The sequence below is a fragment of the Oncorhynchus nerka genome, unplaced genomic scaffold (assembly GCF_034236695.1).
Source record: "Oncorhynchus nerka isolate Pitt River unplaced genomic scaffold, Oner_Uvic_2.0 unplaced_scaffold_1181, whole genome shotgun sequence".
Taxonomy (NCBI): domain Eukaryota; kingdom Metazoa; phylum Chordata; class Actinopteri; order Salmoniformes; family Salmonidae; genus Oncorhynchus; species Oncorhynchus nerka.
In genome coordinates, this window is record NW_027040154.1 from 157,719 (window position 1) to 172,323 (window position 14,605).

The 14,605-nt window shown below is 53.0% G+C and overlaps 2 protein-coding genes across 2 annotated transcripts; one reads left to right on the top strand and one right to left on the bottom strand.

Annotated features, from left to right (window-relative positions):
• Positions 1–24: 24 nt before the first annotated feature.
• LOC135569242 (cell surface glycoprotein 1-like) lies at positions 25–2,554 on the top strand. Its single transcript, XM_065016020.1, has 2 exons — positions 25–44; positions 112–2,554. The coding sequence occupies exons 1-2, from the start codon at positions 25–27 to the stop codon at positions 2,552–2,554; spliced, it is 2,463 nt and encodes an 820-aa protein (XP_064872092.1).
• A 2,880-nt stretch (positions 2,555–5,434) lies between these two features.
• On the bottom strand, positions 5,435–6,163 carry LOC135569243 (uncharacterized). Its single transcript, XM_065016021.1, has one exon. It carries the CDS (start codon positions 6,161–6,163, stop codon positions 5,453–5,455), a length of 711 nt encoding a protein of 236 aa, XP_064872093.1. The 3' UTR covers positions 5,435–5,452.
• Between the last annotated feature and the right edge of the window lie 8,442 nt (positions 6,164–14,605).

The window sequence follows — 14,605 nt, forward strand, 5'->3', positions numbered from 1 at the left end:
GTCTGGTTGTATAGAAATGTCCTGATGCAGCACACAGAGTGCAGGTTACCCTGGCTATACTCCAGGACAGCTCCTTAGCTCAGCTACATCTCACCCTTCAACGACCCCCAGCCACATCTCACCCTTCAACGACCCCCAGCCACATCTCACCCTTCAACGACCCCCAGCCACATCTCACCCTTCAACGACCCCCAGCCACATCTCACCCTTCAACGACCCCCAGCCCAGCCACATCTCACCCTTCAACGACCCCCAGCCCAGCCACATCTCACCCTTCAACGACCCCCAGCCCAGCCACATCTCACCCTTCAACGACCCCCAGCCACATCTCACCCTTCAACGACCCCCAGCCACATCTCACCCTTCAACGACCCCCAGCCACATCTCACCCTTCAACGACCCCCAGCCACATCTCACCCTTCAACGACCCCCAGCCACATCTCACCCTTCAACGACCCCCAGCCTACATCTCACCCTTCAACGACCCCCAGCTCCATCTCACCCTTCAACGACCCCCAGTCCAGCTACATCTCACCCTTCAACGACCTCCAGCCACATCTCACCCTTCAACGACCTCCAGCCCAGCTACATCTCACCCTTCAACGACCCCCAGCCACATCTCACCCTTCAACGACCCCCAGCCCATCTCACCCTTCAACGACCCCCAGTCCAGCCACATCTCACCCTTCAACGACCCCAGCCACATCTCACCCTTCAACGACCCCCAGCCCAGCTACATCTCACCCTTCAACGACCCCCAGCCCAGCTACATCTCACCCTTCAACGACCCCCCAGCTACATCTCACCCTTCAACGACCCCCAGCCACATCTCACCCTTCAACGACCCCAGCCACATCTCACCCTTCAACGACCCCCAACCACATCCACCCTTCAACGACCCCCAACCACATCTCACCCTTCAACGCCCAGCCACATCTCACCCTTCAACGACCCCCAGCCCAGCTACATCTCACCCTTCAACGACCCCCAGCCCAGCTACATCTCACCCTTCAACGACCCCCAGCCACATCTCACCCTTCAACGACCCCCAGCCACATCTCACCCTTCAACGTCCCCAGCCACATCTCACCCTTCAACGACCCCAGCCACATCTCACCCTCCAACGACCCACAGCCACATCTCACCCTCCAACGACCCCCAGCCACATCTCACCCTCCAACGACCCCCAGCCACATCTCACCCTTCAACGACCCCCAGCCAGCATCTCACCCTTCAACGATCCCCAGCCCAGCTACATCTCACCCTTCAACAATCCCCAGCCACATCTCACCCTTCAACGACCCCCAGCCCAGCTACATCTCACCCTTCAACGACCCCCAGCCACATCTCACCCTTCAACGACCCCCAGCCCAGCTACATCTCAACCTTCAACGACCCCCAGCCCAGCTACATCTCACCCTTCAACGACCCCCAGCCCAGCTACATCTCACCCTTCAACGACCCCCAGCCACATCTCACCCTTCAACGACCCCAGCCCACATCTCACCCTTCAACGACCCCCAGCCCAGCTACATCTCACCCTTCAACGACCCCAGCCCAGCTACATCTCACCCTTCAACGACCCCCCAGCTACATCTCACCCTTCAACGACCCCCAGCCCAGCTACATCTCACCCTTCAACGACCCCCAGCCCAGCTACATCTCACCCTTCAACGACCCCCAGCCCAGCTACATCTCACCCTTCAACGACCCCCAGCCCAGCTACATCTCACCCTTCAACGACCCCCAGCCCAGCTACATCTCACCCTTCAACGACCCCCAGCCCAGCTACATCTCACCCTTCAACGACCCCCAGCCCAGCTACATCTCACCCTTCAACGACCCCCAGCCCAGCTACATCTCAACCTTCAACGACCCCCAGCCCAGCTACATCTCACCCTTCAACGACCCCCAGCCCAGCTACATCTCACCCTTCAACGACCCCCAGCCCAGCCACATCTCACCCTTCAACGACCCCCAGCCCAGCCACATCTCACCCTTCAACGATCCCCAGCCCAGCCACATCTCACCCTTCAACGACCAGCCCAGCCACATCTCACCCTTCAACGACCCCCAGCCACATCTCACCCTTCAACGACCCCCAGCCCAGCCACATCTCACCCTTCAACGACCCCCAGCTACATCTTACCCTTCAACGACCCCCAGCCCAGCCACATCTCACCCTTCAACGACCTCCAGCCACATCTCACCCTTCAACGACCCCCAGCCACATCTCACCCTTCAACGACCCCAGCCACATCTCACCCTTCAACGACCCCCAGCCACATCTCACCCTTCAACGACCCCCAGCCACATCTCACCCTTCAACGACCCCCAGCCCAGCTACATCTCACCCTTCAACGACCCCCAGCCCAGCTACATCTCACCCTTCAACGACCCCCAGCCCAGCTACATCTCACCCTTCAACGACCCCCAGCCCAGCTACATCTCACCCTTCAACGACCCCCAGCCCAGCTACATCTCACCCTTCAATGACCCCCAGACCAGCTACATCTCACCCTTCAACGACCCCCAGCCACATCTCACCCCATAAATATTTAATATTCTATTATTATAACTTAATTATAACTGAGTCACTCAATTAGCCATGTCATCTGCAATTTGTTTGGGGTAAGTTAGTCTAGCCAGCTATCTAACGAGTCAAGAACAGAAAGGGGCGGCAGCGTAGCCTAGTGGTTAGAGCGTTGGACCAGTAACCAGCAGGTAGCCTAGTGGTTAGAGCATTGGACTAGTAACCGTAAGGTAGCCTAGTGGTTAGAGCGTTGGACTAGTAACCAGCAGGTAGCCTAGTGGTTAGAGCATTGGACTAGTAACCGTAAGGTAGCCTAGTGGGTAAAGCGTTGGACTAGTAACCAGCAGGTAGCCTTGTGGTTAGAGCGTTGGACTAGTAACCAGCAGGTAGCCTAGTGGGTAGAGCGTTGGACTAGTAACCAGCAGGTAGCCTAGTGGGTAGAGCGTTGGACTATTAACCAGCAGGTAGCCTAGTGGTTAGAGCGTTGGACTAGTAACCAGCAGGTAGCCTAGTGTTTAGAGCGTTGGACTAGTAACCAGCAGGTAGCCTAGTGGTTAGAGCGTTGGACTAGTAACCAGCAGGTAGCCTAGTGGTTAGAGCGTTGGACTAGTAACCAGCAGGTAGCCTAGTGGTTAGAGCGTTGGACTAGTAACCAGCAGGTAGCCTAGTGGTTAGAGCGTTGGACTAGTAACCAGCAGGTAGCCTAGTGGTTAGAGCGTTGGACTAGTAACCAGCAGGTAGCCTAGTTGTTAGAGCGTTGGACTAGTAACCAGCAGGTAGCCTAGTGGGTAGAGCGTTGGACTAGTTACCAGCAGGTAGCCTAGTGGGTAGAGCGTTGGACTAGCAACCAGCAGGTAGCCTAGTGGGTAGAGCGTTGGACTAGTAACCAGCAGGTAGCCTAGTGGGTAGAGCGTTGGACTAGTAACCGTAAGGTAGCCTAGTGGTTAGAGCGTTGGACCAGTAACCAGCAGGTAGCCTAGTGGTTAGAGCGTTGGACTAGTAACCAGCAGGTAGCCTAGTGGTTAGAGCGTTGGACTAGTAACCAGCAGGTAGCCTAGTGGTTAGAGCGTTGGACTAGTAACCAGCAGGTAGCCTAGTGGTTAGAGCGTTGGACTAGTAACCAGCAGGCAGCCTAGTGGTTAGAGTATTGGCCTAGTAACCAGCAGGTAGCCTAATGGTTAGAGCAGGTAGCCTAGTGGTTAGAGCGTTGGACTAGTAACCAGCAGGTAGCCTAGTGGGTAGAGCGTTGGACTAGTAACCAGCAGGTAGCCTAGTGGGTAGAGCGTTGGACTAGTAACCAGCAGGTAGCCTAGTGGGTAGAGCGTTGGACTAGTAACCAGCAGGTAGCCTAGTGGTTAGAGCGTTGGACTAGTAACCGTAAGGTAGCCTAGTGGTTAGAGCGTTGGACTAGTAACCAGCAGGTAGCCTAGTGGTTAGAGCGTTGGACTAGTAACCGCAGGTAGCCTAGTGGTTAGAGCGTTGGACTAGTAACCAGCAGGTAGCCTAGTGGTTAGAGCGTTGGACTAGTAACCAGCAGGTAGCCTAGTGGTTAGAACCATAAGTTGGACTGGAGTAACCAGCAGGTAGCCTAGTGGTTAGAGCGTTGGACTAGTAACCAGCAGGCAGCCTAGTGGTTAGAGTGTTGGACTAGTAACCAGCAGGTAGCCTAGTGGTTAGAGCGTTGGACTAGTAACCAGCAGGCAGCCTAGTGGTTAGAGTATTGGCCTAGTAACCAGCAGGTAGCCTAATGGTTAGAGCAGGTAGCCTAGTGGTTAGAGCCTAGTGGTTAGAGGGTTGGACTAGTAACCAGCAGGTAGCCTAGTGGTTAGAGCGTTGGACTTGGAACCAGCAGGTAGCCTAGTGGTTAGAGCGTTGGACAAGTAACCAGCAGGTAGCCTAGTGGGTAGAGCGTTGGACTTGGAACCAGCAGGTAGCCTAGTGGGTAGAGCGTTGGACTTGGAACCAGCAGGTAGCCTAGCGGTTAGAGCGTTGGACTTGGAACCAGCAGGTAGCCTAGTGGTTAGAGCATAGGACAAGTAACCAGCAGGTAGCCTAGTGGTTAGAGCGTTGGACTAGTAACCAGCAGGTAGCCTAGTGGTTAGAGCGTTGGACCAGTAACCAGCAGGTAGCCTAGTGGGTAGAGCGTTGGACTTGGAACCAGCAGGTAGCCTAGTGTTTAGAGCGTTGGACTAGTAACCAGCAGGTAGCCTAGTGGTTAGAGCGTTGGACTAGTAACCAGCAGGTAGCCTAGTGGTTAGAGCGTTGGACTTGGAACCAGCAGGTAGCCTAGTGGTTAGAGCATAGGACAAGTAACCAGCAGGTAGCCTAGTGGTTAGAGCGTTGGACTAGTAACCAGCAGGTAGCCTAGTGGTTAGAGCGTTGGACCAGTAACCAGCAGGTAGCCTAGTGGGTAGAGCGTTGGACTTGGAACCAGCAGGTAGCCTAGTGGGTAGAGCATAGGACTTGGAACCAGCAGGTAGCCTAGTGGGTAGAGCGTTGGACTAGTAACCATAAGGTAGCCTAGTGGTTAGAGCGTTGGACTAGTAACCAGCAGGTAGCCTAGTGGTTAGAACGTTGGACTAGTAACCAGCAGGTAGTCTAGTGGTTAGAGTGTTGGGTCAGTAACCAGCAGGTAGCCTAGTGGTTAGAGCGTTGGACCAGTAACCAGCAGGTAGCCTAGTGGGTAGAGCGTTGGACTAGGAACCAGAAGGGAAACAGACCGCGATAGGGGACCTGACGGGGGGTGGGGGGGGGGACGCAATAGGGAACCCGACGTGGGGGAAACGGACCGCGATAGGGAACCCGACGGGAGGGAAACGGACCGCGATAGGGAACCCGACGGGAGGGAAACGGACCGCGATAGGGAACCCGACGGGAGGGAAACGGACCGCGATAGGGAACCGGACCGCGATAGGGAACCTAACCGCGATAGGGAACCCAACCGGAGGGAACCTGACCGCGATAGGGAACCCGACCGGAGGGAAACGGACCGCGATAGGGAACCCGACGGAGGGAAACGGACCGCGATAGGGAACCCGACGGGAGGGAAACGGACCGCGATAGGGAACCCGACGGGAGGGAAACGGACCACGATAGGGAACCCGACGGGAGGGAAACGGACCGCGATAGGGAACCCGACGGGAGGGAAACGGACCGCGATAGGGAACACGACGGGAGGGAAAGGGACCGCGATAGGGAACCCGACGGGAGGGAAAGGGACCGCGATAGGGAACCCGACGGGAGGGAAAGGGACCGCGATAGGGAACCCGACGGGAGGGAAAGGGACCGCGATAGGGAACCTGACGGGAGGGAAAGGGACCGCGATAGGGAACCGGACCGCGATAGGGAACCTGACGGGAGGGAAACGGACCGCGATAGGGAACCTGACGGGAGGGAACCTGACGGGAGGGAAACAGACCGCGATAGGGAACCTGACGGGAGGGAAACAGACCGCGATAGGGAACCTGACGGGAGGGAAACAGACCGCGATAGGGAACCTGACGGGAGGGAAACAGACCGCGATAGGGAACCTGACGGGAGGGAACCTGACGATAGGGAACCGGACCGCGATAGGGAACCTGACGGGAGGGAACCGGACCGCGATAGGGAAACGGACTGTGTAAACAACATTCAACAATTGACTAACAAAATATGAGCAGAAAGGTAGAGTACACGCATGTTATGGTGTAACATGGAGAAAACTTAGTCTATGGAGAGAAGATAAACTGTGTTTAAAAGTCCAGGAAACTACAGAAGTGGAAATGCCCATATTGTGAAATCTTGTTTGCTTCCCTCAGCCAATCATGATCAACCCACCCCTTCTAAAAAAGTACACAAAAAGGATGGATAAGAGCCACAATCACATTATTTTCTTTGTCGGGCTGAAAACCAACTGGAGAAAGACAGCTAACCGTCCCAACAATGCATGTAAGTTGAAGCCTACATTTTTACAACTGAAACATTTTACCCCCACTACAGACTGTTTATATGTAAACAGACATGTAATTTCCATATATTGAGCAGAAAATTATTATGTTTCACACATAGAATTAGATCAAATACATCTACATTTAATGAATATTAATATAATTCTCTGTGTTCCAGGCCCTGAGGATTCTCCACGTGTTGCTGCTGTCAGTAGTAGTTCATTCTAAGGGGCTGATGTTCCAGCCTCTGGACTGTGCTGATATCTACAACGACGGCTCTAAGACCAGTGGTGTCTACAGGATGTACCCTGCTGGACCAAACTCTCCTCGATACGTCTACTGTGATATGGACACCGACGGAGGGAAATGGACTGTGAGTAGGTCACCTAGTAGGAAACGATTTAAAACGGAGTACATAACCAGAGTTCAGACCAGACTAGAGTCGGCCTCAACCCCTCCAGACCAGACTAGAGTCGGCCTCAACCCCTCCAGACCAGACTAGTCGGCCTCAACCCCTCCAGACCAGACTAGTCGGCCTCAACCCCCCCAGACCAGACTAGAGTCGGCCTCAACCCCCCCAGACCAGACTAGAGTCGGCCTCAACCCCCCCAGACCAGACTAGAGTCGGCCTCAACCCCCCCAGACCAGACTAGAGTCGGCCTCAACCCCCCAGACCAGACTAGAGTCGGCCTCAACCCCCCAGACCAGACTAGAGTCGGCCTCAACCCCCCAGACCATACTAGAGTCGGGCCTCAACCCCCAGACCAGACCAGACCAGACTAGAGTCGGCCTCAACCCCCCAGACCAGACTAGAGTCGGCCTCAACCCCCAGACCAGACTAGAGTCGGCCTCAACCCCCAGACCAGACTAGAGTCGGCCTCAACCCCCCAGACCATACTAGAGTCGGCCTCAAGCCCCCAGACCATACTAGAGTCGGGCCTCAACCCTCCAGACCGGGCCTCAACCCCTCCAGACCAGACTAGAGTCGGCCTCAACCCCCAGACCATACTAGAGTCGGGCCTCAACCCCTCCAGACCGGGCCTCAACCCCCCAGACCAGACTAGAGTCGGCCTCAACCCCCCAGACCAGACCAGAGTCGGCCTCAACCCCCCAGACCATACTAGAGTCGGCCTCAACCCCCCAGACCATACTAGAGTCGGCCTCAACCCCCCAGACCAGACTAGAGTCGGCCTCAACCCCCCAGACCAGACTAGAGTCGGCCTCAACCCCTCCAGACCAGACTAGAGTCGGCCTCAACCCCTCCAGACCAGACTAGAGTCGACCAGACTAGAGTCCCTCAACCCCTCCAGACCAGACTAGAGTCGGCCTCAACCCCTCCAGACCAGACTAGAGTCGGCCTCAACCCCTCCAGACCAGACTAGAGTCGGCCTCAACCCCTCCAGACCAGACTAGAGTCGGCCTCAACCCCTCCAGACCAGACTAGAGTCGGCCTCAACCCCTCCAGACCAGACTAGAGTCGGCCTCAACCCCTCCAGACCAGACTAGAGTCGGCCTCAACCCCTCCAGACCAGACTAGAGTCGGCCTCAACCCCTCCAGACCAGACTAGAGTCGGCCTCAACCCCTCCAGACCAGACTAGAGTCGGCCTCAACCCCTCCAGACCAGACTAGAGTCGGCCTCAACCCCTCCAGACCAGACTAGAGTCGGCCTCAACCCCTCCAGACCAGACTAGAGTCGGCCTCAACCCCTCCAGACCAGACTAGAGTCGGCCTCAACCCCTCCAGACCAGACTAGAGTCGGCCTCAACCCCTCCAGACCAGACTAGAGTCGGCCTCAACCCCTCCAGACCAGACTAGAGTCGGCCTCAACCCCTCCAGACCAGACTAGAGTCGGCCTCAACCCCTCCAGACCAGACTAGAGTCGGCCTCAACCCCTCCAGACCAGACTAGAGTCGGCCTCAACCCCCCCAACCAGACTAGTCGGCCTCCAGACCAGACTAGAGTCGGCCTCAACCCCTCCAGACCAGACTAGAGTCGGCCTCAACCCCCCAGACCAGACTAGAGTCGGCCTCAACCCCCCAGACCAGACTAGAGTCGGCCTCAACCCCTCCAGACCAGACTAGAGTCGGCCTCAACCCCCCAGACCAGACTAGAGTCGGCCTCAACCCCCCAGACCAGACTAGAGTCGGCCTCAACCCCTCCAGACCAACCCCCAGACCAGACTAGAGTCGGCCTCAACCCCTCCAGACTAGGGCCTCAACCCCCCCAGACCAGACTAGAGTCGGCCTCAACCCCCCAGACCAGACTAGAGTCGGCCTCAACCCCCCAGACCAGACTAGAGTCCCAGACTAGAGTCCCAACCCCTCCAGACCAGACTAGAGTCGGCCTCAACCCCTCCAGACCAGACTAGAGTCGGCCTCAACCCCTCCAGACCAGACTAGAGTCGGCCTCAACCCCTCCAGACCAGACTAGAGTCGGCCTCAACCCCTCCAGACCAGACTAGAGTCGGCCTCAGAGACCAGACTAGAGTCGGCCTCAACCCCTCCAGACCAGACTAGAGTCGGCCTCAACCCCTCCAGACCAGACTAGAGTCGGCCTCAACCCCTCCAGACCAGACTAGAGTCGGCCTCAACCCCCCAGACCAGACTAGAGTCGGCCTCAACCCCTCCAGACCAGACCCTCAACCTCCAGACCAGACTAGAGTCGGCCCCTCAACCCCTCCAGACCAGACTAGAGTCGGCCTCAACCCCCCAGACCAGACTAGAGTCGGCCTCAACCCCAGACCAGACTCCCTCAGACCAGACTAGAGTCGGCCTCAACCCCCCAGACCAGACTAGAGTCGGCCTCAACCCCCAGACCAGACTAGAGTCGGCCTCAACCCCCAGACCAGACTAGAGTCGGCCTCAACCCCTCCAGACCAGACTAGAGTCGGCCTCAACCCCTCCAGACCAGACTAGAGTCGGCCTCAACCCCTCCAGACCAGACTAGAGTCGGCCTCAACCCCTCCAGACCAGACTAGAGTCGGCCTCAACCCTCCAGACCAGACTAGAGTCGGCCTCAACCCCTCCAGACCAGACTAGAGTCGGCCTCAACCCCTCCAGACCAGACTAGAGTCGGCCTCAACCCCCAGACCAGACCAGACCCCTCCAGACCAGACTAGAGTCGGCCTCAACCCCCCAGACCAGACTAGAGTCGGCCTCAACCCCTCCAGACCAGACTAGAGTCGGCCTCAACCTCCAGACCAGACCAGACTAGACTAGTCGGCCTCAACCCCTCCAGACCAGACTAGAGTCGGCCTCAACCCCTCCAGACCAGACTAGAGTCGGCCTCAACCCCTCCAGACCAGACTAGAGTCGGCCTCAACCCCTCCAGACCAGACTAGAGTCGGCCTCAACCCCTCCAGACCAGACTAGAGTCGGCCTCAACCCCTCCAGACCAGACTAGAGTCGGCCTCAACCCCAGACCAGACCAGACTAGAGCCCTCAACCCCTCCAGACCAGACTAGAGTCGGCCTCAACCCCTCCAGACCAGACTAGAGTCGGCCTCAACCCTCCAGACCAGACTAGAGTCGGCCTCAACCCCTCCAGACCAGACTAGAGTCGGCCTCAACCCCTCCAGACCAGACTAGAGTCGGCCTCAACCCCTCCAGACCAGACTAGAGTCTCAACCCCTCCAGACCAGACTGAGTCGGCCTCAACCCCTCCAGACCAGACTAGAGTCGGCCTCAACCCCTCCAGACCAGACTAGAGTCGGCCTCAACCCCTCCAGACCAGACTAGAGTCGGCCTCAACCCCTCCAGACCAGACTAGAGTCGGCCTCAACCCCTCCAGACCAGACTAGAGTCGGCCTCAACCCCTCCAGACCAGACTAGAGTCGGCCTCAACCCCTCCAGACCAGACTAGAGTCGGCCTCAACCCCTCCAGACCAGACTAGAGTCGGCCTCAACCCCTCCAGACCAGACTAGAGTCGGCCTCAACCCCTCCAGACCAGACTAGAGTCGGCCTCAACCCCTCCAGACCAGACTAGAGTCGGCCTCAACCCCTCCAGACCAGACTAGAGTCGGCCTCAACCCCTCCAGACCAGACTAGAGTCGGCCTCAACCCCTCCAGACCAGACTAGAGTCGGCCTCAACCCTCCAGACCAGACTAGAGTCGGCCTCAACCCCTCCAGACCAGACTAGAGTCGGCCTCAACCCCTCCAGACCAGACTAGAGTCGGCCTCAACCCCTCCAGACCAGACTAGAGTCGGCCTCAACCCCTCCAGACCAGACTAGAGTCGGCCTCAACCCCTCCAGACCAGACTAGAGTCGGCCTCAACCCCTCCAGACCAGACCAGACTAGAGTCGGCCTCAACCCCTCCAGACCAGACTAGAGTCGGCCTCAACCCCTCCAGACCAGACTAGAGTCGGCCTCAACCCCTCCAGACCAGACTAGAGTCGGCCTCAACCCCTCCAGACCAGACTAGAGTCGGCCTCAACCCCTCCAGACCAGACTAGAGTCGGCCTCAACCCCTCCAGACCAGACTAGAGTCGGCCTCAACCCCTCCAGACCAGACTAGAGTCGGCCTCAACCCCTCCAGACCAGACTAGTCGGCCTCAACCCTCCAGACCAGACTAGAGTCGGCCTCAACCCCTCCAGACCAGACTAGAGTCGGCCTCAACCCTCCAGACCAGACTAGGGCCTCAACCCCCCAGACCAGACTAGAGTCGGCCTCAACCCCCCCAGACCATACTAGAGTCGGGCCTCAACCCCTCCAGACCGGGCCTCAACCCCTCCAGACCATACTAGAGTCGGGCCTCAACCCCTCCAGACCGGGCCTCAACCCCCCCAGACCAGACTAGAGTCGGCCTCAACCCCCCAGACCAGACTAGAGTCGGCCTCAACCCCTCCAGACCAGACTAGAGTCGGCCTCAACCCCTCCAGACCAGACTAGAGTCGGCCTCAACCCCTCCAGACCAGACTAGAGTCGGCCTCAACCCTCCAGACCAGACTAGAGTCGGCCTCAACCCCTCCAGACCAGACTAGAGTCGGCCTCAACCCCTCCAGACCAGACTAGAGTCGGCCTCAACCCCTCCAGACCAGACTAGAGTCGGCCTCAACCCCTCCAGACCAGACTAGAGTCGGCCTCAACCCCTCCAGACCAGACTAGAGTCGGCCTCAACCCCTCCAGACCAGACTAGAGTCGGCCTCAACCCCTCCAGACCAGACTAGAGTCTGCCTCAACCCCTCCAGACCAGACTAGAGTCGGCCTCAACCCCTCCAGACCAGACTAGAGTCGGCCTCAACCCCTCCAGACCAGACTAGAGTCGGCCTCAACCCCTCCAGACCAGACTAGAGTCGGCCTCAACCCCTCCAGACCAGACTAGAGTCGGCCTCAACCCCTCCCCCTCCAGACCAGACTAGTCGGCCTCAACCCTCCAGACCAGACAGAGTCGGCCTCAACCCCTCCAGACCAGACTGAGTCTCAACCCCTCCAGACCAGACTAGAGTCGGCCTCAACCCCTCCAGACCATACTAGTCGGCCTCAACCCCCCAGACCAGACTCAACCCCCAGAGTCGGCCTTCAACCCCCCAGACCAGACTAGAGTCGGCCTCAACCCCTCCAGACCGGGCCAAGACCATACTAGAGTCGGCCTCAACCCCTCCAGACCAGACTAGAGTCAACCCCCCAGACCAGACTAGAGTCGGCCTCAACCCCAGACCAGACTAGAGTCGGCCTCAACCCCCCAGACCAGACTAGAGTCGGCCTCAACCCCTCCAGACCAGACTAGAGTCGGCCTCAACCCCCCAGACCAGACTAGAGTCGGCCTCAACCCCTCCAGACCAGACTAGAGTCGGCCTCAACCCCTCCAGACCAGACTAGAGTCGGCCTCAACCCCTCCAGACCAGACTTCGGCCTCAACCCCTCCAGACCAGACTAGAGTCGGCCTCAACCCCTCCAGACCAGACTAGAGTCGGCCTCAACCCCTCCAGACCAGACTAGAGTCGGCCTCAACCCCTCCAGACCAGACTAGAGTGGCCTCAACCCCTCCAGACCAGACTAGAGTCGGCCTCAACCCCTCCAGACCAGACTAGAGTCGGCCTCAACCCCTCCAGACCAGACTAGAGTCGGCCTCAACCCCTCCAGACCAGACTAGAGTCGGCCTCAACCCCTCCAGACCAGACTAGAGTCGGCCTCAACCCCTCCAGACCAGACTAGAGTCGGCCTCAACCCCTCCAGACCAGACTAGAGTCTCCAGACCAGACTAGAGTCGCCTCAACCCCTCCAGACCAGACTAGAGTCATCCTCAACCCTCCAGACCAGACTGGAGCCTCAACCCCTCCATAGAGTCAGCATCAACAATGATTCATCTTGACCAGTGTTAACCCCTCCAGACAACTGTGAACCCTCCAGACCAGATAGAGTCGTCTGATCAGACCAGACTAGAGTCTGAGACCAGACTAGAGTGAGGCCTGGACCAGACTAGATCGTAGTTAGATTCACTCTCCCCTCCAGACCAGGACTAGAGTCCCAATTCCAGGTGTTTACAGAGGAGGAAATAACAGACTAGAACTCAATCCCTCAGACCAATATGGGAATCAACAAGACCAAATTGGGCCTCACCCAGCAGGAGAGTCGGCTAATAATATAAGAAAGACTTCTTTCAAAAAGCCTCATCTAGATCATCCAGACCAGGAAAAACCTCAATCCAACTATATTGGCCTTTGTTACCATACTTCAAAAGACCAGACGGCCAGAGTAACCCCTCCATAGACTACAACCAACTAGATTCGGCCAAATCAACCCTCCAGAAAATCACAATATAACCTCACAAAGCAGACCAAAAATATCGGCCTCAAAAAATATATATAATAATATATTCACTAATATATTCAATATATAATATATATAATAATATATTCACTAATATATTCACTAATATATATAATAATATATTCACTAATATATATATAATATATAATAATATATTCAAAATATATTCACTAATCTATATAATAATTATTCACACTAATATATATAATAATATATTATCTAATCATATAATAATATAATTCACTAATATATATACATAATATATTCACTAATATATATAATAATATATTCACTAATATATATATATAATATTCATAAATTGACTTCTCTGTTAATATATATAATAATATATTCAAATATTCACTAATAGAAAAGCAACCTATACTCCAATAATCTATATACTAATATATATAATATATATATAATATATAATAATATACTAATATATATATAATAATATATTCACTAATATATATACTAATATATATAATAATATATTCACTAATATATTCACTAATATATATAATAATATATTCACTAATATATATAATAATATATAATATATTAACTAATATATTCACTAATATATTCACTAATATATATAATAATATATTCACTAATATATATAATAATATATTCACTAATATATATAATAATATATTCACTAATATATACTAATATATATATAATATATTACTAATATATTCACTAATATATATAATAATATATTCACTAATATATATAATAATATATTCACTAATATATATAATAATATATTCACTAATATATATAATAATATATTCACTAATATATATAATAATATATTCACTAATATATATATAATAATATATATATTCACTAATATATATACTAATATATTCACTAATATATATAATAATATATTCACTAATATATATAATAATATATTCACTAATATATATAATAATATATTCACTAATATATATATAATATATATATTCACTAATATATATAATAATATATTCACTAATATATATTCACTAATATATATAATAATATATTCACTAATATATATAATAATATATCTACACTAATATATATAATAATATATTCACTAATATATATAATAATATATTCACTAATATATATAATAATATATTCACTAATATATTCACTAATATATATAATAATATATTCACTAATATATTCACTAATATATATAATAATATATTCACTAATATATATACTAATATATTCACTAATATATATATAATAATATATTCACTAATATATTCACTAATATATATAATAATATATTCACTAAATATATATAATAATATATTCACTAATATATATAATAATATATTCACTAATATATATATAATAATATATTCA